Source organism: Scyliorhinus canicula, chromosome 1 (assembly GCF_902713615.1).
Source record: "Scyliorhinus canicula chromosome 1, sScyCan1.1, whole genome shotgun sequence".
Lineage (NCBI taxonomy): Eukaryota > Metazoa > Chordata > Chondrichthyes > Carcharhiniformes > Scyliorhinidae > Scyliorhinus > Scyliorhinus canicula.
In genome coordinates this window covers 119,210,330-119,236,909 of record NC_052146.1, presented here as the reverse complement: position 1 = coordinate 119,236,909, position 26,580 = coordinate 119,210,330, and the positions used below count along the sequence as shown (strand labels likewise).

The window sequence follows — 26,580 nt, the reverse complement described above, 5'->3', positions numbered from 1 at the left end:
CTGGATTACAAGTTATCAGGGCGGGATTCTCCATTCACGGGACTACGTCCCCACGTCGGCGGGAAAACCGGCGCGAACCACTCTGGCATCAACAGCCCCCGGGAGCTTGGTGGACGCCGGAGTGGTTGACGCCACGCCACCCGGCGATGAAGAGACTGGGTGAGTTAGCGCATGCGCCGAAGGGCCGGCGTGATCTTGCACATGCGCGGAACCACCGGCGTGGTTCTGCGTATGCGCAGACCGGCTGGTGTATTCTCACGCATACGCAGGTGGTTGTCTTCTCCGTGCTGTCCAAGGCAGAGCCCTAGAGGGGCCAGCACGGAAGGAAGGAGTGCCCCCATGGCACAGGCCCACCCGCAGGTCAGTGGGCCCCAATCGCGGGCCAGGCCACTGTTGGGCAACCCCCCCCCCGGGGTTGGATCCCACCTCGCCCCCCCCCCTCCCCCTCCTCCCCTAAGGACCGCCCCAGCCGACTTACCTGCCAGGTCCCGCCGTGTGGGACCATGTCTAATCCACGCCGGCAGGACTGGCCAGAAATGGACGGCCGCCCGGCCAATTGGGGCCCCGAGAATTGCCCTCGACTGGCGTGGCATGTACCGCGCCTGAAAACCGGCGGCGGAGAATACGGCAGCCGGCGTCGGGGCGGGTTTCGCGCCGCCTCCCGGGATTCTCTGACCCGGCGGGTGGTCGGAGAATCCCTCCACCGATTGATGTCCCACGCCAGGGCATTCAGCTGACAATTGTGACACACCAATACAGTACTGAGGGAGCATTACATTGGTTGGAAGTGCCATCTTATCAGATGAAACATCAAATGGGGGTCCCACCTGCTTGATCTGGGTGGCACGGTGACATAGTGGTTAGCACTGCTGTCTCACAACGCAAGAGACCCGGGTTCAATTCTGACCTTGGGTAAATGGGTAGCATTAGCACATTCTTTCCGTGTGGTAAACACGCATTTCTTAAAGCTACTCTCACTACAGGTATTTACACCCATTTATAAACACCCATTTCTTAAATGTACTCTCACATGACAGCGTCCAAATGATAAATGGGGTTACAGGGATAGAGTGAGGGAGTGGGCCAAGGTAGGGTGCTCCTTCAGAGGGCCGGTGCAGATCTGACAGGCCGAATGACCTCCTTCTGCGCTGTAGGGATTTTAGGATTGGGTGGAGGTAAAAGAGTTAACGGGAAGGGGCGGCACGGTGGCACAGTGGTTAACACTGCTGCCTCACCGCGCTGAGGACATAGAACATGAGGGCGGCATGTGGTGCAGTGGTTAGCACTGGGACTGCGGCGCTGAGGACCTGGGTTCGAATCCCGGCCCTGGGTCACTGTCCGTATGGAGTTTACACATTCTCCCCGTGTCTGCGTGGGTTTCACCCCCACAACCCAAAGATGTGCATGCTAGGTGGATTGGCCACATTAAATTGCCCCTTAATTGGAAAAAAAAGAATAATTGGGTACTCTAAATTTATTTTTAAAAAGTAGAACATAGAACATTACAGCGCAGTACAGGCCCTTTGGCCCACGATGTTTTGCTGACCTGTGAAACCACTCTAAAGCCCATCTACACTATTCCCTTATCCCGTGGGGCAGCACGGTAGCATTGTGGATAGCGCAATTGTTTCACAGCTCCAGGGTCCCAGGTTCGATTCCGGCTTGGGTCACTGTCTGTGCGGAGTCTGCACATCCTCCCCGTGTGTGCGTGGGATTCCACCGGGTGCTCCGGTTTCCTCCCACAGTCCAAAGATGTGCAGGTTAGGTGGATTGGCCATGATAAATTGCCCTTAGTGACAAAAATTCCCCTTAGTGTTGGGTGGGGATACTGGGTTATGGGGTTTGGGTGGAGGTGTTGACCTTGGGTAGGGTGCTCTTTCCAAGAGACGGTGCAGACTCGATGGGCCGAATGGCCTCCTTCTGCACTGTAAATTCTATGACAATCTATGATAATTCATATGTTTATCCAATGACCATTTAAATGTCCTTAATGTTGGTGAGTCCACTACTGTTGCAGGCAGGGCATTCCACGCCCTTACTACTCTCTAAGTAAAGAACCTACCTCTGACATCTGTCCTATATCTATCTCCCCTCAATTTAAAGCTATGTTCCCTCGTGCTAGCCATCACCATCCAAGGAAAAAGGCTCTCACTGTCCACCCTATCTAATCCTCTGAACATCTTGTATGCCTCAATTAAGTCAACTGTTAACGTTCTTCTCTCTAACAAAAACAGCCTTAAGTCCCTCAGCCTTTCCTCATAAGATCTTCTCTCCATACCAGGCAACATCCTGGTAAATCTCCTCTGCACCCTTTCCAATGCTTCCACATCCTTCCTATAATGCGCCGACCAGAACTGCACGCAATATTCCATGCGGCCACACCAGAATTTTGTACAGCTGCAACATGATCTCATGGCTCCAAAACTCAATCCCTCTACCAATAAAAGCTAACACACCGTACGCCTTCTTAACAACCCTATCAACCTGGGTGGCAACTATCAGGGATCTATGCACATGGACACCAAGATCTCTCTGCTCATCCACACTACCAAGAATCTTACCATTAGCCCAGTACTCTGTCATCCTGTTATTCCTTCCAAAATGAATCACCTCACACTTTTCTGCATTAAACTCCATTTGCCACCTCTCAGCCCAGCTCTGCAGCTCATCTATGTCCCTCTGTAACCTGCAACATCCTTCCGCACTGTCCACAACTCTACCGACTTTAGTGTCATCTGCAAATTTACACACCCATCCTTCTACGCCCTCCTCCAGGTCATTTATAAAAATGACAAAGAGCAGTGGCCCCAAAACAGATCCTTGTGGTACACCACTAGTAACTGAACCCCAGGTTGAACATTTCCCATCAACCACCACCCTCTGTCTTCTTATAGCTAGCCAATTTCTGATCCAAACTGTTAAATCACCCTGAATCCAATGCCTCCGTATTTTAAGCAATAGCCTACTGTGGGGAACCTTATCAAACGCTTTACTGAAATCCATATATACCACATCAACTGCTTTACCCTCATCCACCTGTTTGGTCACCTTCTCAAAGAACTCAATAAGGTTTGTGAGGCACAACCTACTCTTCACAAAATCGTGTTGACTATCCCTAATCAAATTATTCCTTTCTAGATGATTATAAATCCTATCTCTTATAAACTTTTCCAAGACTTTGCCCACAAGAGAAGTAAGGCTCACTGGTCTATAGTTACCGGGGTTGTCTCTACTCCCCTTCTTGAACAAGGGGACAACATTTGCTATCCTCCAGTCTTCTGGCACTATTCCTGTAGACAATGACGACACAAAAATCAAAGCCAAAGGCTCAACAATCTCCTCCCTAGCTTCCCAGAGAATCCTAGGATAATCCCATCCAGCCCAGGGGATTTATCTATTTTCACACGTTCCAGAATTGCTAACACCGCCTCCTTATGAACCTCAAGCCCTTCTAGTCTAGTAGCCTGTATCTCAGTATTCTCCTTGACAACATTGTCTTTTTCCTGCGTGAATACTGACAAAAAATATTCATTTAGCACCTCTCCTATCTCTTCGGACTCCACGCACAACTTCCCACTACTGTCCTTGACTGGCCCTACTCTTACCCTAGTCATTCTTTTATTCCTGACATATCTATAGAAAGCTTTAGGGTTATCCTTGATCCTACCTACCAAAGACTTCTCATGTCCCCTCCTGGCTCTTCTTAGCTCTCTCTTTAGGTCCTTCCTAGCTAACTTGTAACTCTCGAGCGCCATAACTGAACCTTCACGTCTCATCTTTACATAAGCCTCCTTCTTCCTCTTGACAAGTGATTCAATTACTTTAGTAAACCACGGATCCCTCGCTCGACCACTTCCTCCCTGCCTGACAGGTACATACTTATCAAGGACACGCAGTTGCTGTTCCTTGAACAAGCTCCACGTTTCAATTGTACCCATCCCCTGCAGTTTCCTTCCCCATCCTATGCATCCTAAGTCTTGCCTCATCACATCATAATAGCCCTTCCCCCAGCTATAATTCTTGCCCTGCGGTATATACCTATCCCTTTCCATCGCTCAAGTAAACATAACTGAATTGTTGTCACTATCACCAAAGTGCTCACTTACCTCCAAATCTAACACCTGTCTTAGAGGACCCAGGTTCGATCCTGGACCCGGGTCACTATCCGTGTGTAGTTTACACATTCTCCCAGTGTTTCCATGGGTCTCACCCCCACAATCCAAAGATGTGCAGGGTAGGTGGATTGGCCATGCTAAACTGCCCTTTAATTGGACAAAAGAATTGGGTACTCTAAATTGGGTACTGTTTCAAGGAAAAGCAGGGAGCTATCCCCAGTATCTTGGCCAATATTTAGCCCTCAATCAACATCACAACCCGGGACCTCGGCACCCTGGGGCAGTACTGCTAACTACTGAGCCACCGTGCCGCCCATGAACCAGATAACTCAATGGGGAGTCTGTGTTGAAGCTTAGCTCCTGAAAACAGTTAAACAATGCGGCAACACGTTAAAATTATTTGGCTATTATCACATTGCAGCTGCGAATGTTTGTTGAACACAAATTAGCTGCCACATGTCCTACTTTACAACAGTGACCACCCTTCAAAAAGTATTTAATGGCTATAAAGCATGTGGTGTCCGATGATAACGAAAAGCATAATATAACCAAGTATTTTCTTTCTCTTTCTTTTTATCTGAAAAATGCCATCCAACGAATGAAATTTCTCACATTCGTTTCTCAATAGCAGTTTCTCCAGAGCTAACACTTACACTTTAGTTTCATACTCTTTCCAGGCTTTTTCAATGAGTTTCTTTGGATCCTGTAGGCAGAGAATAAAGACCAGTTTAATTTGTCTCACCTCTAACTGGAAGGCACAATCAACAGGCACCTGGCACACTGGAGATTGTCACTCAGAGTTTGTGACTATTAGATTGGGTGGATTGTAGAAATGATAAGAAGCTCCCTCTCACACAGCCACTAAATGCACAGGTCAGGACTCAATAATATTAGGCAATGGATAACTTTTTTTTAAATTTTGATAAATTTTATTTTTTTAAAATAAATTTAGGGTACCCAATAATTTTTTTCTAATTAAGGGGCAATTTAGCGTGGCCAATCCACCTACCCTGCACATCTTTGGGTTGTGGGGTTGAGACCCACGCAGACACGGGGAGAATGTGCAAACTCCACACAGACAGTGACCCAGAGCTTGGATTGAACCTGGACCACGGTGCCGTGGGGCGTAGTGCTAACCACTGAGCCACCGTGCCGCCAATGAACCAGATAACTCAATGGGGATTCTGTGTTGAAGCTTAGCTCCTGAAAACACTACAGTTAAACAAAGCGGAAACACAATAAGATTAAAATTTCAGAATAAATGCATTCATAGCACAGGCTCAATATCGCCGCATTCTCTTTTTATAAATAAATTAAAGTACCCAATTATTTTTTTTCCCCAATTAAGGGGCAATTTAGCATGGCCAATCCACCTAACCTGCACATCTTTGGGTTGTGGAGGTGAAACCCACGCAGACATGGGGAGAATGTGCAAACTCCACACGGACAGTGACCCAGGGCCGGGATTCGAACCCAGGTCCTCAGCGCCGCAGTCCCAGTGCTAACCACTGCGCCGCATGCCGCTCTATATCGCCACATTCTTAACCATATTGTTCAATCCTCCTCCTTTAACAAGCATAATTCTTTCTCAGTTCATTTGTTTTTAATGTATTTTATTCTGAACTTAAATGAAAAGTTACAACAAATAAACAATTCGGGAAACAAACTTCCCAACACACGACTGCATAGTTTGTACAAATTTTCCCCTTTTTCACCCTCCCCTTCCCTTCCTCCCCTCGATGAACAACTCCTCATGCACGGTCACGAATATCTACCACCTTGCCTCAAAACCCTCCGCTCAACCCCTTGAATCGTATTTGATCTTTTCCAACCGAAGAAAGGGGCTGGTTTAGCACACTGGGCTAAATCGCTGGCTTTTGAAGCAGACCAAGGCAGGCCAGCAGCACGGTTCAATTCCTGTATCAGCCTCCCCGAACAGGCACCGGAAGGTGGCGACTAGGAGTTTTTCACAGTAACTTCATTTGAAGCCTACTTGTGACAATAAGCAATTTTCATTTCATTTCATTTTCATTTAAGTCACCCAGCCAGGCCTCTACCCCCAGTGGCATTGCTGACCGGCACGCAAATAAAATTCGCCACCGGGTAACCAGAGAGGCAAAGGCCACAACATCGCCCTTCCTCTCCTCCATCAGCTCCGGCTTGTCCTATATCCCAAATATCGCCACCAAAGGGTCTGGCTCAACCTCCTCCCCACTATCCTTGGTAGCACCACAAACACTCCCACCCAGAATCTCTCCCAACTTTTCACAGCCCCAGAATATGTGAGCGTGATTTGCTGGTCCCCACCCACACTTCTCACACTTGTCTACCATTCCCTGGAAGTACCCACTCATTCTTGCCCTGGTCATATGTACCCTGTGTACAACCTTGAACTATATCAGGCTCATTCTTGCACACTAGGAGGTGGCATTTAACCCATCGTAGCACCTCACTCCACACTCCCCAGTTTATCTCCCCTCCCAGCTCCCCTTCCCACTTTTCCTTAATCTTATCTTTACCACCCACTCACCTCCCTGTTCTCCCAGTCACATGTATATGTCTCCGATCCTGCCCTCCCCTTCCACATCCGGAAGCAGTAGTCGTTCCAGCAGGGTGTACCTCGGTAACCTGGGGAACTCTTTCCAAACCTTCCGCACAAAGTCCCTTACCTGCAGGTACCTGAACTCACTTCCTCTCGGGAGCTCTACCCTCTCCTTCAATTCATCTATACTGGCTTCCCAGTTCATTTTATCGCAACAGCTTTTCCACAGAAAGCAGATTGATACCATTAAGATTATTTGTCGTCGTTGAAAAATGAAAATCGCTTATTGTCACAAGTAGGCTTCAAATGAAGTTACTGTGAAAAGCCCCTAGTCGCCACATTCCGGCGCCTATTCGGGAAGGCTGGTACGGGAATTGAACCGTGCTGCTGGCCTCCCTTGGTCTGCTTTAAAAGCCAGCTCTTTAGCCCTGTGCTCAAACAGCCCCCAAAGTCAAGTTGAGATCAGAGGCAAAGTGGGCCAAATGGTTTCTATTTGTGCTGTACAGTTTGACACATAGCCAGTCAGTGTGTTGTCCCTTCAGCTCTAATAGGGACTGACTAATAGGGCTTTAGCTAAACAGGAAGTGAAGTCCGGGATTCTCCACTGCTAAGATTGGGAATCCTAATTGGGCGGAGAATCCTGCGGCGGGACAAAAATCGGGATTCACGCCAGGCAGCCAATTGGTTGTGAATTTCCATGCCAGCCCCGCCACCCATTGTGGGCTTCCCACCCTGACTCGAGGGGACCATGCAAGGAGCTCATTAGAACTATTTTGCAGAGGCCCTAAGCCAGGGCGCAATGTAGGTGAGATGTTCCACAACGGGTGGCTCCCGCCTAGAATGTTTTAAGAAGTCCGGTCCCAGGGGAATTCTTGAGGAATACAAAAAAGAAGAGAAAGAAGTTTTGAAGGAAGTTTGTGGAAAATTTCTGCTTTTTCTTGAAGGAAGAATTTTTTTTTTTTTAAAGATTGAAGGAAAGAAGGGGGGAAAAAGGAAAACTAATAAGTCGTTAAAGGATGCAAAAAGCAGCGTCGAAGAAGGGAGGAAGTGCGGGCTCGCCGTTGAATGAGAGGACCAGCAAAAGCGCTGACACAATGGCGGATGCCAGACCGCATGGTGGGACCGCACTGCTTACGGTGGAGAAGATGACCGAGGTGATGGCTGTGGAGCTGGAAAAGCAGTTTGTGAGGCACATGGAGGTTTTGAGGAAGGAAATGGCGGTCGCATTGAAGTCATTAGTGGAGGAGGCAATCGCACCGGTGAGGGTAGCTGTGGCAAAGACATCGGCCGAGGTAAGAGAGCAGGGCGAGACGATGAAGGAAGTGGAGGTGGCAGTGTCGCAGCACAGCGACCAGCTCAGCTCGATAGGAGCCAAGCTGTGGAGGGTGGTGGAGGCCAACAGAAGACTCCGAGCAAAGCTCGAGGACTTGGAGAACCGCTCTAGGCGGCGCAATCGGAGAATTGTGGGCTTGCCCGAAGGGACAGAGGCCCTAAGGCCAACAGAGTACTTCGCTAAGAGGTTGGCGGAGTTGTTTTTTACCCAATTCATTTTCCAATTAAGGGGCAATTTAGCGTGGCCAATCCACCTAACCTGAACCTCGGCGACGTGAGGCTGCAGGGCTAACCCACTGCGCCACCGTGCTGCCCCCAGGTTGGCGGAGTTGATGGGGGAGGGTGAGAACCCCTCCTGGTACGAGCTGGACCGAGCTCATTGGTCATTAAGGCCGAAGCCCAAAGTGAATGAGCCGCCAAGAGCAGTAATTATTTCCTTCCAAAGTACTGCATGAAGAAAAAGGTGTTAAGCTGGGCGAAGCAGAAGCGCGAGGTGCAGTGGGATGGTGCTAGAGTTCAGATTTACCAGGACTTGACGGTGGAGTTGGCAAAAAGACGAGCGGCGCTTGGGTGAGTGAAGGTGGCACTGTACAACAAGTGGGTGCGATTTGGTATGGTATACCCGGCGAAGTTGCGGGTGACGTATAACGGCAAATATTTTTATTTCAAAACAGGGAGGCAGCTGAGGCGTTTGTGAGGGCAGAAGGCTTGGGACAGACTTGAGGAGCGGAGCTGGAAGAGAGACTGTGGGCTGTGATTGGGAGCTGGAAAACGTAAAAATGCTATGGGCGTGATTCTCCACAAATGCGGAGAGTCGTAAAGGCTGCCGTGAAACCGGCTGTGTTTCACGGCAGCCTCCGCGCCCCCTCCCGGGACACGATTCACCCCCCCGGTCGGGACTAGCATCGCGGCCCCGGGAAGAACGGCAGCGCGGGCTTAGCGAACGTTCGCTAAGCCCGGCCGCCAAGACTCACGGCGGCTGACACGCACGATGACATCAGCCGCGCATGCGCGGGTTGGACGGCTCCAACCTGCGCATGCGCGGATGACGTCATCGCGCATATGCGTGAAACCCGCGCATGCGCGGTCCGTCATGCCCCTCAGCCTCCCCGCGGACTGATCCTGCGGGGCGGCGGAGGGACAAAGAGTGCGCGAGAATCGGACCCGCTGCCCGTGATCGGTGCCCACCGATCGCGGGCCCATGCCACCCTTGGCACGGCCGTGGTGCGGCCGTGCCAAACGGTGGCATGGTTGTGCAGAATGACACTTTTCACGAACTGTGATAGCAGGTGTGTTTAAATTCGTGAAAACGGCCATAAAGGCCTGGGAAATCAGCCCATCGGATAGGGAAGAATCGCTGCTCGCCGTAAAAAACGGCGAGCAGCGATTCGTGTCATGGGGCAGCCGTGGGGGGGGGGGGGGTGAGAGAATAGCAGGAGGTCGGGAAAAATGTCGGGAAGGCCCTCCCGCTATTCTCCGACCCGTCATGGGGGGCGGAGAATCGCGCCCTCTAACTTTCTTTTCATTGACGTGTATTGTAATTTACTTCGCTTCACATTGTTACAGAGTTCAAGTTATTGGGTGGGTTGCTTGGCATTCGGTGTTGCGACGGTTATATCTTATTTTAGTGAATTGTATGGGTTGGGTTGTTGTTTTTGTATTTTTTCTCTGCAACTGGGTGGGAGGGGTCAGTATACCTTGGGTGGCGGGGGGGGGGGGGAGCCACCCGCGCTAGCTAACTAAAGTCGGCAAGTGAACGGAGGTGAGGCGAGAGGAGGGCTTTGAACATTGGAGCCTGGTTAGCAGGTTTGATGGGCCTATGAGACGAGCAAGGGGGGGCTGGGAAGGGATCGATGCTCAGAGATTTTTTTTGAGAGGAAATGTAGGGGGGATTTTGGGAGGGGCGGAATGGTGGATAAGAAAGATGGGAGGGTGAGAGACCCCCAGTTAGGATAGTCACGAGGAACGTGAGGGGGTTAGGAGGTCCGGTCAAGAGGTCAAGGGTGCTTACGCATCTTAAAAGTTGGAAAGCCGATGTGGCAATGCTGTAGGAGACTCACTTGAGGGTGAAGGACCAGGTGAGACTTAAAAAGGGCTGGGTAAGTCAGGTGTTTCACTCTGGATTTGACAGAACAGCTCAAGGGGTAGCGGTAATGGTCAGCAAAAGAATACACTTCCTGATGGAGAGAGGGTGGTAACAGATCAGGGGGGTAGATATGTGATTGTGACAGGGGCGCTGTAGGAGAGATTAGTGGCACTGTTAAGTGTATATGGGAGGGGGGGGGGGGGGGGGGGGAGACTGGAACTTGGTGCAGGAGCCACGGTTGGACAGGTCTCGGCCGCGCTCGCTGGTCCCATCAGAGGGGGCAAAGGCGTTGGCTGGGCTAATGGTGGAAATGGGAGGGTGAACCCTTGGAGGTTTCTGCACCGGAGGGAACAGGAGAACTCGTTTTTCTCGGCAGTCCATAAGGTATACTCGCGGATCGACTTTTTCGTGGTGGGGAAGGTTTTGCTGGCTGAGGTTAAGGGATCAGAATACTCGGCAATTGAAGTATCAGATCATGCTCCGAATTGGGTGGATATGATACTGGAGAGGCTGGGGTGGAAATTAGATGTGGGAATTTTGGGGGACCAAGGGTTCTGTGACAAAATTGAAAAGGTAATTGAGGAATATGTAAGTTTCAACTGTACGGGTGAGGTGTCAACGGCAGTTGTCTGGGAGGCTCTAAAGGCGGTGGTGAGGGGGGAGGTGATTTCATTTAAGGCCAGGGTGGACAAAGAGGAGAAGTTAGAGGCAACGGGTAATGGATAAGATGTTGGAGGTAGATAGGAGTTCTGAGAAGATGGGGACCCAGCAAAGTTGGAAACGAGGAAGGAACTATAGGCGAACTTTGACCGACTATCCACCAGGAAGGTGGTGCGCCAACTGAGATGAGCAAGGGGTGCAGTTTGCGAGCATGGAGATAAGGCAGGTATGTTAGCAGGTCAGCTCCGAAGGGAGGCAGCGGTAAGGGAAATTATTCAGGTGACGGACAGGGCAGGGAAGTTGGTGGTGGTTCTGGATCTGATTAACAAGGGCTTTGAGGAATTTTATGAGAGGTTGTACAGGTCAGAGCACCCTGGGGGAGACCGGGAGATGCAGGTATTTTTAGATGGGTTGGAGTACCCGAGGCTAGGGGAGGGGGATAGGGCTACATTAGGAGCGATAGTGGAACAGGAGATAAAAGATGCGATTGGGAGGATGCAGTCGGAGAAGGTGGCAGGGCCAGATGAGTTTCCAGTGGAATATTATAAAAAATTCAAGGATAAGCTGGCACCTCTGATGGTGGGGATGTTTGAAGAGGCGATAGGGAAGGGAGTGCTGCCGCAAACCTTGGGGCAGGCATCGATTTCCCTGTTGCTAAAAAAAGATAAGGACCCTGTAATGAACTCCAATTGGCTTTATTGGTTGGCCAATTGGAGTATGAGCTCCCTCAATGATAGCTCATTAGGGAGCCCATATAATCACCTGTGTAGGCTTTGTGAGCCAGTCTTACGTTGACTGGACTGCTAGCAGCACTGTTTGGAGCTGCTCCTGTAATATCGTTATTGTAAATAAATATTGGTGTGGTGACGGAACTCCTGCCTCCCGTGGATTACTACAGTGGCGACGAGGTAAACTAAGAATTTTGCGGAGACCAGCTGCCACACTCGAAGGGTAAGCCTTGCCATTTTAAAAATGCCGTTTTTTGGGAGGTTAGAGGCATTCGACCCGGCTATTGAGGACTGGGCCCAGTATGTGGAGAGAATGTGTTACTTCTTCCGGGCAAATGATATAATGACAGACGAAAGGAGCCGGCTTATCCTGCTGTCGGCGTGCGGACCCTTAGCTTTCGACATTATACGTAGTCTGACTTATCCCGATGCGCCGGACACAAAAACTTTCCAAGAAGTAACGGAATTGGTGAAAGAGCACTACGACCCAAAACCACCCCTCATTTTGCGTAGGTACAGATTCTACACAGCGAAGCGGGAAGACAGGGAGTCAGTCACAAATTTCTTGACCCGCCTGAGAAGGCTGGCGGAAAAATGTGAGTTCGGCCTGACGCTAAATGAAATGCTTCGGGACCGGTTAGTGTGTGGTATAAACGCCCTCACAATACCGAAGCGCCTGTTGGCGGAAACGGAGCTAGACTACAGGCAGGCATTACAGCTCGCACTGTCCCTAGAAAAGGCAGCAAGTGGGGCGCAGGAACTACAGGGCACGCCAATGGAGGTAGATACCTGTGAGAGGGACTACCACAACGGGTCCTGCTACCAGATAGCCGCTCTCAGGAAAAACCTGAGGAATATAGGGAAAAAGGAAAACCCCAGAACTGCCCCCAAGTCTGCCAGGACTAACTGGAGACAGAGGGAAGTACCGGCTGAGGTTCCCCCAACAGAGAAGGACCGTTTCTGGCACGAGACAGAGTGGGGTAACAACGACAGAAACCCTAGAAGGAGGTGGCAAAAGAGGAATAGCAGATGGGGACGCAGGGAAGTACACAACCTAGATGCCCCATCCTCCTCCGAAGGGGAACAATTATATAATATTGCAACGAAGAAAGCAGAACCCATTAGGATTACCCCACGGGTGAACGGGCGGCCGACAATAATGGAAATAGACACGGATGCGGCCGTATCAGTAATGGGAGTGGCAGCATTTAGAAAAATCAAAGATGGACTCCAGCCACTAATCCTAACAAAAACATTGACGAATCTTAAAACCTACACGGGGGAACCCCTGGAAGTTCTAGGCACGACTCATGTACCCGTGGAATATGAGAAACAATTGCTCAGATTACCATTGACTATACTAGAGGGCTCCGGACCGAGCTTAATTGGACGGAACTGGCTGATAGACCTAAAATTAGATTGGATGAAAATTTTCCAGAGTGGAAGCGGGCAGTTGAGTGGTGTACTCCAAAAATACCCGGAGGTCTTCCAGGAAGGTTTGGGGGGAAATCATAGGTGCCAAAGCAACTTTGCACGTGGACCCAGAAGCCCTTCCGAAATTTTGTAAGGCCAGGCCGGTACCTTTTGCATTAAGGAAGAAAGAGATGACGAAATAGAAAGGTTACGGCACGACGGCATTATCAGACCAGTACAATTCTCGGAATGGGCAGCGCCGGTGGTACCAATTTTGAAGCCAGACGGCTCGATACGTCTCTGTGGAGATTTCAAACAGACAGTAAACAAATACACACTGCTGGACAAATACCCAATCCCTAAAATAGACGACCTATATGCCAAATTGGCAGGTGGGCTTTTGTTCACGAAACTCGACATGAGCCACGCCTGCCTGCAGTTAAAACTGGACAAGGTCTCCCAGAAGTTCGCTACGATCAACACCCTGAAGGGCCTTTTTCGTTACACTAGGCTACCTTTCGGAGTGTCATCAGCCTGCGCTATATTCCAGCGTACGATGGAAAATATTCTGCAGGGACTACCGCAGGTGGCGTTTTATTTGGACGATGTCTTAATCACGTGTAGGACAAACAGGGAACACTTAAGGAACCTGGAGGAAGTGCTCAGGCATTTCGCAAAGGCAGGCGTATGGCTAAAAAGGGAAAATGTGTTTTTCTGGCCCCACAAGTGACGTACCTGGGATATAAAGTAGACTAGTCAGGCTTACATCCATTAGAAGACAGAGTAAGGGCAATAAAAGAAGCCCCAGCTCCCACCACGGTCCAGGAGTTACGATCATTTCTAGGGTTGGTAACCTATTATGGAAAATTTATTGAAAATAGGTTGTCCATCCTAGAACCCCTCCACCAGCTACTAAAAAAGGGGCAAGAATGGAAATGGTCCACCCGCCAAAACCGAGCATTTAGGGACATTAAGGAACAGCTGTCATCCGAAAATGTCCTAGAGCATTATGACCCAAGGAAGGAGTTGGTGGTCCCTTGTGATGCATCCCCCTACGGAGTAGGAGCCGTCTTAGCCCATAGAGGAAGGAATGGGGAAGAACGGCCAATAGCCTATGCTTCGAGGACCTTGGCGATGGCTGAGAGGAAGTACGCCCAAATCGAGAAGGAAGGACTGGCGGTGATATTCGCAGTAAACAAATTTCACCAGTATCTGTACGGGCGGAAATTCACCATAGTGACGGATCATAAGCCGTTATTAGGGTTATTAAAAGAAGACAAGTCAATACCCCCGATTGCATCAGCTAGAATCCAACACTGGGTGTTGCTACTGGCGACATATAGATACGTTCTGGAGCACAGACCGGGAACGCGAGTAGCAAATGCAGATGCTTTGAGCAGACTTCCCCTCCATCGCAAATACCAAAAGTAGAGGAGACAGTAATGACTCTAAATGTTTTGGACACCCTACCAGTAGACGCACAACATATTCGGTTGTGGACGCAAAAAGAGCCAGTTTTAACCAAGGTGAAGCATTTACTGCTAACAGGGGAACTGGAAAGACCAGTGGAGCCCCAGATGCACCCATACTGGAGCAGAAGGGACCAAATAACCATAGAAGACGGTATCCTATTATGGGGAGCCCGGATAATCGTCCCAGCTCAGGGCCGTCAGGCAATCTTAACCGAGTTACATCACGGACACCCAGGGGTGTCTAAAATGAAGATGCTAACTCGAAGCTACGTTTGGTGGACAGGTTTGGACACAGACATAGCAGCCTTGGTACGTCGGTGCCAGGAGTGCCAACAGGGGCAAAGAGTGCCACCAGCGGCGCCATTGCACCCGGAGGAATGGCCAGGCAGACCGTGGACCCGCCTGCATATTGACCACACCGGCCCTTTCATGGGCTCAATGTTTTTGGTGATAGTGGACGCCCACTCCAAATGGTTGGACGTCCACCGGGTAAACACGGCAAGGACAGCATCGACAATTGAAAAGCTCAGGGCCTCGTTTGCAACACATGGACTTCCGGAGGTATTGGTGTCAGACAACGGAACGGCATTCACAAGTGGGGAATTTGGAAAATTCCTGAAGGAAAACGGAGTCCGTCACATCAAAACGGCCCCTTACCATCCAGCGACCAACGGCCTGGCAGAGAGAGCGGTCCAGACACTTAAAGCGGGACTCAAGAAGCAGCCGGCAGCGTCAATGGACACAAAGCTCTCCCGCTGGCTGTTTGATTACAGGACCACACCGCATTCCACAACGGGCATACCACCAGCTGAACTCTTAATGAGAAGGCGGCTGCGAACGAGGCTGAGTCTCCTTTTCCCAAAATTAACGGGGAAAGTGGAGAAACAACAGCAGGGGGCATGATAATAGTCGGCAGCAGAGACATTTCCAGGTGGGGGCACCGGTTTGGGTCAAGAATTATGGGAATGGACCAACGTGGGTCAAAGGCACAGTAGAGTCCCAAACAGGGCTCATATCCTATGAGGTTTCAATAGGAGGTAAGGTGCTGAAGAAACACCTAGACCAAATAAGGGCAGCGGAACCACACCTGGAGGCAGGCGAAGCAGGACCGCCTCAAGCTGGGATAGCCCAGACGGAAAGGATACCCACACCCCAGCCCCGAACAATTTCTCCAGACCCCGTCATCCAGTCATCAGAGTCGGAGATGGATACGCTCGACGAGGCCGCCGCGACACCTCTCCCCGAGGAGGAGGAAGAACCACTTCCAAGGAGGTCGTCAAGGAAAAGACGGGCACCTATAAGGTACACCCCGCCCACTTCAGAGAACGACCCGGCGGACGACACAGGGGTGACAGACCCAGACATGAGGAGCTGGAAGAAGCTCAGAGGAATGCCAGCTGGCAGGAATTCCTCAGACCTTGGGGGGGAGGGGTGTAATGAACTCCAATTGGCTTTATTGGTTGGCCAATTGGAGTATGAGCTCCCTCAATGATAGCTCATTGAGGGGGCCCATATAATCACCTGTGTAGGCTTTGTGAGCCAGTCTTAAGTTGACTGGACTGCTAGCAGCACTGTTTGTAGCTGTTCCTGTAATATCGTTATTGTAAATAAATATTGGTGTGGTGACGGAACTCCTGCCTCCCGTGGATTACTACAGACCCGACAGCGTGTGGGTCGTATAGGCCCATATCACTTTTAAATGTGGACGCAAAGATATTGGCAAAGGTACTGGCGGGTGGACTGGAGGAGTGCATCCCGAAGGTGATAGGTGAAGATCAGATGGGATTCGTGAGAGGGAACCAGCTCTTTTCAAACGTTAGAAGTGTATTGAACGGGGTTATGGTACCGACGGAGGGGAAGGAAACAGAGGTGGTTGTGGCATTGGACGCCGAGAAGGCGTTTGACTGGGTAGAACGGGGGTACCTGATGGCAGTTCTGGAGCGGTTTGGGATTGGACCAAGATTTGTGAACTGGGTAAAGCTACTGTATAAGGAGCCGAAGGAGAGTGTCCGCACAACCAACATCAGCTCAAGATACTTTTCTCTCCACCGTGGGACTAGGCAGGGATGTCCTATGTCTTCCCTGCTGTTTGCACTCGTGATTGAGCCGTTGGTCGATGTTCAGGGGTATGGAAAGGAATAGTGCCGGGGGGCTTCGCAAATACAACATTTATAGTTTGGTGGGGAGGGTGAAAGCTGATCTGTCCAGGTGGGGTAGTCTCCCTCTGTCACTGGCGGGTTGGGTACAGGCGGTTAAAATAAACGTGTTGCCCCGATTTCTGTTTATTTCCAAAGCCTGCCAATTTTCCTGCCAAAGGTTTTTTTCAGAGAGATTGAGGCAATGATTACTTCGTTCATATGGGGAGGAAAGGTGGCCAGTGTTAGAAAAGTGCTGCTACAGAGGGGAAAGCAGGCAGGGGGTTTGGGTCTTCCGAACCGAATGTGGAGAAGGTGCGGAGCTGGGTCAGAGGGGCTGATCCCAGTGGGTCAGAATGGAAGAGAGTTTGTGCAGGGGGTTGGGACTGAAAGTACTAGTAACAGCGCTGCTCACGATAGCCCCGGGAAAATACTCAGGAAGTCCGGTAATAATAGCTTCATTGAGAATCTGGAGGCAGTTTCACCAACACTTCAGGTTGGGGCAGGGTCAAGGGAAATGCTGATTCGGGAGAACCACAGATTTGAGCCAGGGAAGTGGGATGTAAATTTTCAGAAATGGGAGGAGAAGGGGATTAAGACACTAAAAGATTTGTTTCTCAGGGGTCGGTTTGCAGGATTGAAGGAGCTGGAAGCGAAGTATGGGCTGGAGCAGGGGGAAATGTTTAGATACATGCAGGTTCGAGATTTTGCCAGAAAGGAGATACAGAACTTCCCAGAGGAGCCGGCTTCCACATTGCTGAAGGAGGTGCTCACGACAAGGGGACTGGAGAAGGGGGTAGTGTCGGCAGTTTACGGAGCTATTTTTTAAGAGGAGAAGGCACCACTGGAAGGGATCAAAGCGAAGTTGGAGGAAGAGTTGGCAGAGGACATGGAGGAGGGGTTCTGGTGCGAGGTGCTCCGGAGAGTGAACGCCTCCACCTCATGCATGAGGTTGGGGCTGATACAGTTGAAGGTGGTATACAGAGCACACCCCGCGAGGGTGAGTCGATTCTTGGAAGGAGTAGAAGGTGTATTTGAACGTTGCGGGTGGGGGTGGGGGGGGTTATGTTTTGGTCCTGTCCAAAGCTGGAGGATTACTGGAAGGAGGTTTCTAGGGTAATTTTTAAAGTGGTGCACGTGAAACTGGACCCGGGCCCCCGGGAGGCCATATTCGGGGTGTCGGACCAGCCAGGGTTGAAGCGGGTGCCAAGGCAGATGTTGTAGCCTTCGCCTTGTTGATCGTCCGAAGGAGGATCCTGATGGGTTGGAGAGCAACCTCTCCACCCTGCGCCCTGGCATGGCGGGGGGGGGGGGGGGGGGGGGCCTGTTGGAATTCTTTACTCTTGAGAAGGTTAAGTTTGAACTGAGAGGAAGGACGGAGGGGTTCTATACTTCATGGGCATTATTCATTCTGCACTTTCAAGAACTGGATAACATCGAACATTAGTTGGGGGGAGGGGGAAATGTGTTAATGGTGACTGTGGGTGATTCCTGATTCTTTTTAGTCATTTGTTTGTGTGAACATGCGGGTTAATGTTTGGGGTTTGGTGGGAGGATGGGATCGTTGTTATTGTTATGGGGATTGACATATCTGTTGCTGAGTATTGTTTATTGTTGGTGGGTGTAAATTTGGGAGAAAAAGTGAAAAAGGAGAATAACATTTTTTTTAAAAAAAGAACTATTTTGCATGTGATTGCTGGGTGGGACACACCAATCGCAAGCCAGCTGACATGCTCCAGCACGCCCAGCCGAGATTCCTGCTGGTGTGAATTTGTGCAAGTATCGGGCAACGCGGACCTGTTGGCTTGCAGTCCGAGAGATGGCAAAGTACGGTAGCATGGTGATTAGCATAAATGCTTCACAGCTCCAGGGTCCCAGGTTCGATTCCCGGCTGGGTCACTGTCTGTGCGGAGTCTGCACGTCCTCCCCGTGTGTGCGTGGGTTTCCTCCGGGTGCTCCGGTTTCCTCCCACAGTCCAAAGATGTGCGGGTTAGGTGGATTGGCCATGATAAATTGCCCGTAGTGTCCTAAAAAGTAAGGTTAAGGTTAAGGTTAAGGGGGGGGGGGAGGGGGGGGGGGGGGGGGTTGTTGGGTTACGGGTATAGGGTGGATACGTGGGTTTGAGTAGGGTGATCATTGCTCGGCACAACATCGAGGGCCGAAGGGCCTGTTCTGTGCTGTACTGTTCTATGTTCTAAAGTGGTAAGTCCTTTCCCCACAATAGTCGCCAGAGTGCTGAGGGGGGGCTATCCTGGAGGTGGGGTTCAAGGGGGAGTCCTTCCTGGGAAGTGGGGGTCAAGTGCTGGATTGGAGGGGCTCAAGTTCGTAAGGATAGTACAGCTTTGGGTGCTGCCTCTTCACTTTCTATGAAGCACTCAAGAACAAAGAGGCACTCATCCAAAAAAGAGAAACAGCTGCTAACCTGACTTAATGGATGCCTGCACAGCTATAAAAATAAACAACCTGATTCTGCCCTTTCAAGATCCAGTGAGCTGTCAATCACTATGCCTTGAGCTGGCAGTGGATTGTGAAATTCATTGTAAACAATCCAGTTCAAAGCATTCAGCCTCCTCGCCATACACGCAGACTTCAATACTTCAAAAGGCAATTAAATTGACTGTGTGTAAAACACTTGAAATGGTTTCCACCAATTTGAAGGGATTACTTTCACCTTTATCTCACAGACCTTTAAACTTGGCATACTGACAGACTTTTTAAAGCGTTTCGGGGTACAGATGGGATTCCTTTCACTTTGTGAGAAAATATTACTTATTATATACTGACTTACAGTTTAAAAGGGTTTTTGAAAATAAATTCAGAGTACCCAATTAATTTTTTCCAATTTTTTTTTCAGAACATATAGTGCAGAAGGAGGCCATTCGGCCCATCGAGTCTGCACCGACCTACTTAAGCCCTCACTTCCACCCTATTCCCGTAACCCAATAACCCCTCCTAACCATTTTGATCACTAAGGGCAATTTATCATGGCCAATCCAACTAACCTGCACATCTTTGGTCTGTGGGAGAAAACCGGAGCACCCAGAGGAAACCCACGCAGACACGGGCAGAACGTGCAGACTCCGCACAGACAGTGACCCAGCAGGAAATTGAACCTGGGACCCTGGCGCTGTGAAGTGTAGCCACCTGTGCTGGCCACTTCCTGACTTTAAAATGGAGATTCGCTAAGAACGCAGGGAAAAATGGACAGGTACAGGGAAGCAAGCAGAATGCCAAGCTTCCTGTATATTAGACTCGCAGAAAAGCAGACAGCACTGAAACTGACGACTATCTGTATATTGATGAGCGATCCCCCGGAACAATAGAAACAGTTAAGATAATCGAGGCAAAGCCAGACTCCTTGGCGCCAGCAAGAGCCAACACAAAAGAAGCCAACGGACACTTAGGAACCGCCCAGCGATCAGGGATCAGCCCCAGTATTGGGGAAATCAAACCAATCGATTGGAACATGGTCCAATCAATTGGAGCCAGGTACCGGGTCCGCCCAAAAGGGTACGAAGCCCCTGGGGACTATAAAGTAGAGTCCCCAAGTTCAATTCGGTCTTCTTGGCAGGGTCTCCCAGCAGCTCGAAACAACCCTTGACAGAGACCTGCCTAGCAGCTGCACCAACAAGTAAGTGTCCAGTCAACGCACGCTACAAGATAGGCGCTCCTAACCATTAGTCCATACCAGCTAGAAGCCTGCAGTCTCAGGATCGAACGAGAGGCCATTGTTCCCTGACCCAATGGGTTCCTTTTCCAAAGCTAGGTATTGGCCTTTAGTGGTAGAAATAGTCTAGTTCTGTAGTATTTTATGCATGAGTAGCGATTGACTGTGTATATAATAAATGTGTTTTGATTTGAACCTTACTAACTGGTGTATTGAGTTATTGATCAGCACTTGAACTTGAACCTCGTGTTGGTATCATAAAGATACCTGGCGACTCTAGAGCAAGGTTATAAAACAGAGCCAATTAAGTGTAAAGCACACTTAGCAAAACGAGCAACAGAAGCCACAGTGCTATCCACTTGTGCTACCGTGCTGCCCTAAATTAAGGAGCAATTTAGCGTGGCCAATCCACCTACCTTGCACATCTTTGGGTTGTGGGAGTGAGACCCACCCAGACACGGGGAGATTGTGCACACTCCACACGGACAGTGAACCAGAGCTGGGATCGAACCTGGGACCTCAGCGCCGTGAGGCAGCAGTGCTAACCATTGCACCATCGTGATCTGTTTAAAGGGTTTTGAGTGCAGACAACAACACTTTCATGTCATTATTAGGGATGTGTCTTTATGAGATAATGGGCAAAATTCTCCGTTTGGGAAACTATGGGCTCGATTCAAAGTCCCACAGCAAGCACGTTTAGCCGTGTGTTTCCTGGCTCTCGCAGTGCTGAGAAACACATGGCTATATAATGTGACCTGCATTGTATAAGAGGCCTCAGTGGGGAACGCACATAACTCCATTTTGTACACTGGAGAGCTCTACTCGTCGGAATTTTTAAATGGCCTCCCAATCTCCGAGACCCCCTAACCAAACCCCAACCCTGCCCCCAACCGAAATGCACGATTGAAGGGTCCCTGCCCCACTCCCCAAGACTCACTCGGAGCACCCCAGGCCTGATCGCACAAGTGCAAAGAATACCAGCTTGGCACCCTGACAATGCCTATGCCAGCTGGCAATGCCAGGCTGGTACCCATTTGACACTTCCAGGGTGCCAAGCTGGCACTGCCAAGGTGCCCAGATGACATCCGCAGTGACAGGGCACCACCCTGCCCAAAATGCATGCAGCTGGCGACCTCCAATCCCCTGGGAGAACCCCAAGAGTGCCGTTCCATCTGGTCTCCATTTGCGGGGACCAGTGCTGAATGGCGCTCACCCGAGGCAGAGAGGATGAATGCCAAAGCCTCAAGGACCTCGGGAATCTGCACATTAAAGTGAGACTAGCTGTCTCACTCTAATATGTAGATTTGCCAAAAGGTTATCCCACCCACAATGGGCAGGATTTACATCGCAACGTCTCGCGAAATCGCGTTCCACTTCGCGAAGCGTTGTGAGCTGGGTAGATCCCAGGAGTGGCTATTGGGGTGACCCAACGAGTGACTGTTTTCCTGCCAGAGCTGAGAGTGCAAATCCAATGGAACGGCACGGAGAAGCCAATCCCCGAAGAAAAATGTTTTTGCAAGTGCCGTGGCATGCAACGTCAGGGCACTCCTAGCGCCAGTGGGAACCACTGCGGTTTTTCAGCTGGCGGGAGCAGTTACAGACTCCAGAACAGAGGATGCCGCCCTAAATATCTCCTCCTCTCTCATCAGCTGAAAGAACTCCAAAGCAGGTTTGAGATTAGGCAGCCTCTCCTCATGATTACGATTTATTGCCTTGCACTTCAACACCAACTTGCCAACTATACACACAGGACAGGACAGATCACTAGGATTGCTCATGTACAAAATGTCACACTCACACTGTTAAGAAATGCCCATAACAGGCTAGGAGTTAAGGCACAAGACGTGGAATATAAAATGAGCATTTGACCACATTAGGCTGGACATAGAACGTCTCAATTTGACATTAAAAGGAGTGGAAAGTGTGAGGGAATTATGTACCACGTCTCAGTGATGTCTTTTGCTGAAATATTAAAACAAATTGAACTTCCATTTATGTGGCCAGTTTCCAGTGATATCACAGCGTGCACACACAGCTGTCAGAGTGTATGCTGAACCTTCCACTAAATTACACACACTGTTCAACCTCAGACTGTGACTCAAATCAAAAGGCGACAATCTCATTTCAGAATTCTGCCCAAGTACAAAGCCTTATTCATGTCATTTGATTCTAACAGGGGTGCCATGTTTCAAGGAAAGCCAGAGTATGAATAACTTTCACATCAGTACTTGGAGTGACTCCAGAAGACAGAGTCCAGGTGCCACCCAAAGGCTGGCAGCATTCCCTCCTGCGTTTTGCCCCACCTCCTTCTCCCCAATCAATGCCAATTCTGCTGCAGATTCACTCCGATAGTTGCCAGAGTGAACATAAAAGGGGGTCTAAAGATCAACAAATTGACCCACATACACACCTCCTGCCTATGGCACGTGAGTCCGCAGAGACTATCTGTATGTTGAAATGTAATTGGGCTCATTGTTTACGATGGAGGGAAAAACAAATATGAATACAGTAGCAGATCCTGCACAGTAGCTTCCAAATGCCATTAAATAAAAACAGAATAGGTTAACCCTCTCCCCACCAGTCCATTAGAATCACACTTACTTAAACAGACTCCCAAGCCTCTTTGATTTATTGCGATTTGCAACCATGGAACCTTGCAAGAGGCCCCATATGGGCCTTGAAATTCCGATGCAGACCTGCTCTGCCTTCCCATAGCTAATTGAAAAGCCTGACTGGATGATTCTTGATTGTCAGCCAAACAGCCTTTTCTACTCCCTTCCCACATCTCCAAACTTTTTATGACTAATAATCAAAGCATCCAGAGAAAATGGAAAATAAATATTTATTGTCCCCAGTAGTTTTTCCTGGGTTTGCAGGCAGGGGCGATCTGGAGATGAATCTTCAATTCCAGGAGACTCCACATCAGTCTTGGGAGTGAGTGTTAGCAACCGTAGATAGTTGCCGTGGCTTCAAAGCCCGGGCTGACGAGGGCTATGTGATGGATATTCCCTGTGGCCCCCTGTGGATATTCATCATTTGGTTTTCTTGACATACACAGCAATGTTTAGTGACATTTCACACCGCATCAAGTCAGTAAACACAAACATTTTAATTGCAACTCTATCTCCACAGAAAACGTTCTCCTCCACCCATCCCCATCTCTATTTTACACAGCCTTCCCAACAAGTAGAGGACAGGAAAGGGGATTGAACAGTGAAGATATCCCATAAACCACAGCATAATCATGCCATAAACAAAATCGGCAGAGACCACCCAATAAGAATGAGATCCAAAGACAAGTCTCGCAACAACACAGTCAACATTCCCCTGCGCTATAGTCACACACAGTTACACACCTGGGTCTAAGCAGCGGTATTAAGATTACAATTTTTCAAAAAAACAGAACAAAGAGAAAAGTAAACTCACCCCTTTTCCTTCTTTCAAGTCCCCCTTTAGCAGACTGTCCAATGGAAACGAAAGGATGTTACTCATGTTTTGAGTCTGTAAACAGATTTTAAAAACGGCATTAAAATCCGTGATGGAAATTGGACAATAATTTTTAAACACGATGGGGATTCACAGTTTGATTGGAACCAAAAGGAAGAGGTTAAAAGGTCTGGATGTGAAAGGTGTGCTTTCATAGTTGGCGCAAGATCTCGAAAGAGGCCTCTCTTGGTGGGGGGGCATTAGGTGATTGAGAGTTCGGGACGCCATTCCGATCTCTTCTTGCATTGACGAGTGAAGCTCCTCAGTACAGGAAATGAAGGAAGTTCCGCCAAGACCCGAAAAAAATAACAGAGTCCCATTCGATAGCGGGTCGTTCCCGGTGCTATAAACGCCGGGAAACACTGTGTTAAACCCGCCCACAACCGGACTCTTGTTTTTATTTTGTTAAATCCTGCCCCTTCTCTTTCATGATCTCAGTGCGTCCCAGACGCTACAGTCAGTGAATTACTTTTGAAGTGTAGTCACTGTTGCCATGTAGGAACATATCAGCCAATTTGTGCAATGAACCGCCCCTCCCAACCACCCCGACAAACACCAGTGTGATAATAACCAATATTATGTTAATTGATTTTAAATTTAATTATTTCAGTTTAATAAATTATTTTAATGATGTTGGTTGAGGGATAAATATTGGCTTCAAAGACCAGGGAAAACGCCCCTGTTTTTCCAAGATAGTGGTCAGAAATGTTTTACATCTGCCTGTCTAGTCAGCCTTGATTCTCTTTGCTTGATAAGTTAAGCCATCACACAAGTGCCTTAGTCTTGTTGAAGGCTGGGCTGTGAGCGACTTCCTAGCACTGATTTTTTTTTTCTTTAAATAAAAACTGCAAATAGCACATTGGTTGACAAACTTAGCAATGCAAATCAATTTATCAAAGTTATTTTAACAGGGAATATGCAGGTTTTTGATGCCGTTATTTTTATAGAACAGTAACCTCTTATTCGTGATTTGTAATTCAGAAATGTACACATTTTTTCCCTTGTTATTGATGCTTATTGAACTGTTAATGGTCTTATCCCACTCTGGTTAACTGTGAAAAGCAATCCTTTATTAATTGAAATTGCAAAAGGGGATGGAACCTGGGTAAAAGGGATCTGCAACCTGCATGTTTGTATTTGTAAATTGACTTTTCACACAGGCACCCTCTTTCTCTAATGGCAATACCAAAGGATGCAGTACAGTACCTCAACATTGCATAGACATCATTGCATACATCAGATTTAGGCTTTTATGGAGTTAAACGGGACATAATTTAATTTAATTCCTTTTATAAAATATTGTTTAAGGGTGCTGGCTGCGAAACTTTGTGAATTTCCATGGAAATGTTCCACTTGGTACATGGTGTGTCTATATGCTGCCTTAAAATAAAGTTTCTTGTTTTTCAAAAACAAAAGAAATGTTTTACATCTACTAGGCCAGGCAGGCTTCAGGCCTTCAATTTAATGTCTCATCCAAACACCAGCATTCCTGACATGGCTGCACTTCTTCAGTATTGCACTAGAATAAATCAAATCCAAGCCCTTTCCGTGTGACAAGGTCAACTAAGCCCAAAGCCAATTTTTATTCAGACTTCAAGAATGTGTGTGCCAAGCCCTGTTGAGTACACCGATTTGGACAGAATTGCCACAGGCCATTTTGGAAATGTTTATATTTCTGGGTCATTCCAGCAAGATGAAATTTCTATAGAGTTTCACCAAGCATGTGAAAGGAGAAATAACCAAATCTCACGAGAAAATTATTTCTAAATAATTAACTCCATACAAAATACAAGGCCACATCATTCTGAAGGCATAAAATGTCGTTGGCTACCTGAATATTAACACTTTACACAAACAGCCATTCCTGTACAAGCATACACAAATAACTATGGAAACATCGCTGCCAAACCCACTACTATGCCCCTACCTTTAATATGGTACAAGCCTCTCAACGCACCTCATGGGGGCATTAACACAATCTGACGTCGAACCACAGAAGGAAATGATAGGACAGATGACCATGAACTTGATCACCGATGTCGATTAAGGAGCATCTTAAGTGCGATGCGGAAGGTAGAGATGCAGAAAGGTTTAAGGAGGGAATTCCAGAATTTAAGACCTTGGCAGCTGAAGGCTCATTTGTCAATAACTGGGTGATGAACATCTGGGATTCACAAGATTCCCGAATTAGATGAGTGGAGAGATTTTGGACAGGGTACGTCCAGGGGAGAGTTCAACCGAGGCCAGGGCGGGATTGGAAACAAGGATGAGAACTTTTTTAAAATTGTTGCTGGTCTACAAGCCACTGTAGGTCAGTAAGCACAGACTGATAAATGAACAGGACTTGGCGCAAGTTAGGGCTTTGGATAAGTTCAAGTTTACAGAGGATGCAATGTGGGAGGCGTGATGTTCTTTGCTTTGTGGATGAGGATGGCTTCGAAGTGTAGTGTCACACAAGAACATCAAGCTGTGTTTTGAACCAAGCTAATTTATTTATTTATTTTTTCCTTTTTTTTTTAAATTTAGAGTACCCGATTATTTTTTTCCAATGAAGGGGCAATTTAGCGTGGCCAATCCACCTACCCTGCACATTTTTGGGTTGTGGGGGCAAAACCCACGCAAACACGGGGAGAATGTGCAAACTTGACATGGACAGTGACCCAGAGCCGGGATCGAACCTGGGACCTCGGCGCCGTGAGGCAGCAGGGCTAACCCACTGCGCCACCGTGCTGCCCTCAAAGTTAATTTATTAACACTACAAATAAATAGATTTGAATTATTCAAGATATAAATATTACAAAATACACTAAGACTATTATTATTTTATCTACAGAGCTTCTGAAAACATGACTACTCTCTATCACACCTAATCACCTAATTCCAGAATCAAGGGTATCACATGATCCACATGTGTGCTCTTGATCACCATCTAGTGGTTGGATGC

At 48.6% G+C, this 26,580-nt stretch overlaps 1 protein-coding gene across 3 annotated transcripts in view; it reads right to left on the bottom strand.

Annotated features, from left to right (window-relative positions):
* The window catches only part of LOC119966780 (arf-GAP with SH3 domain, ANK repeat and PH domain-containing protein 2-like), a 173,167-nt gene that overhangs the window by 97,459 nt on the left and 49,128 nt on the right, over positions 1-26,580 (bottom strand). For all 3 annotated transcript variants that reach the window (XM_038798766.1, XM_038798770.1, XM_038798761.1), the window contains exons 4-5: positions 23,577-23,651; positions 4,769-4,818 (exon numbers count right to left, since the gene is read on the bottom strand). In XM_038798766.1, coding sequence (XP_038654694.1) covers positions 4,769-4,818; positions 23,577-23,651 — 125 coding nt within the window. The remainder of the gene's footprint in view (positions 1-4,768; positions 4,819-23,576; positions 23,652-26,580) is intronic.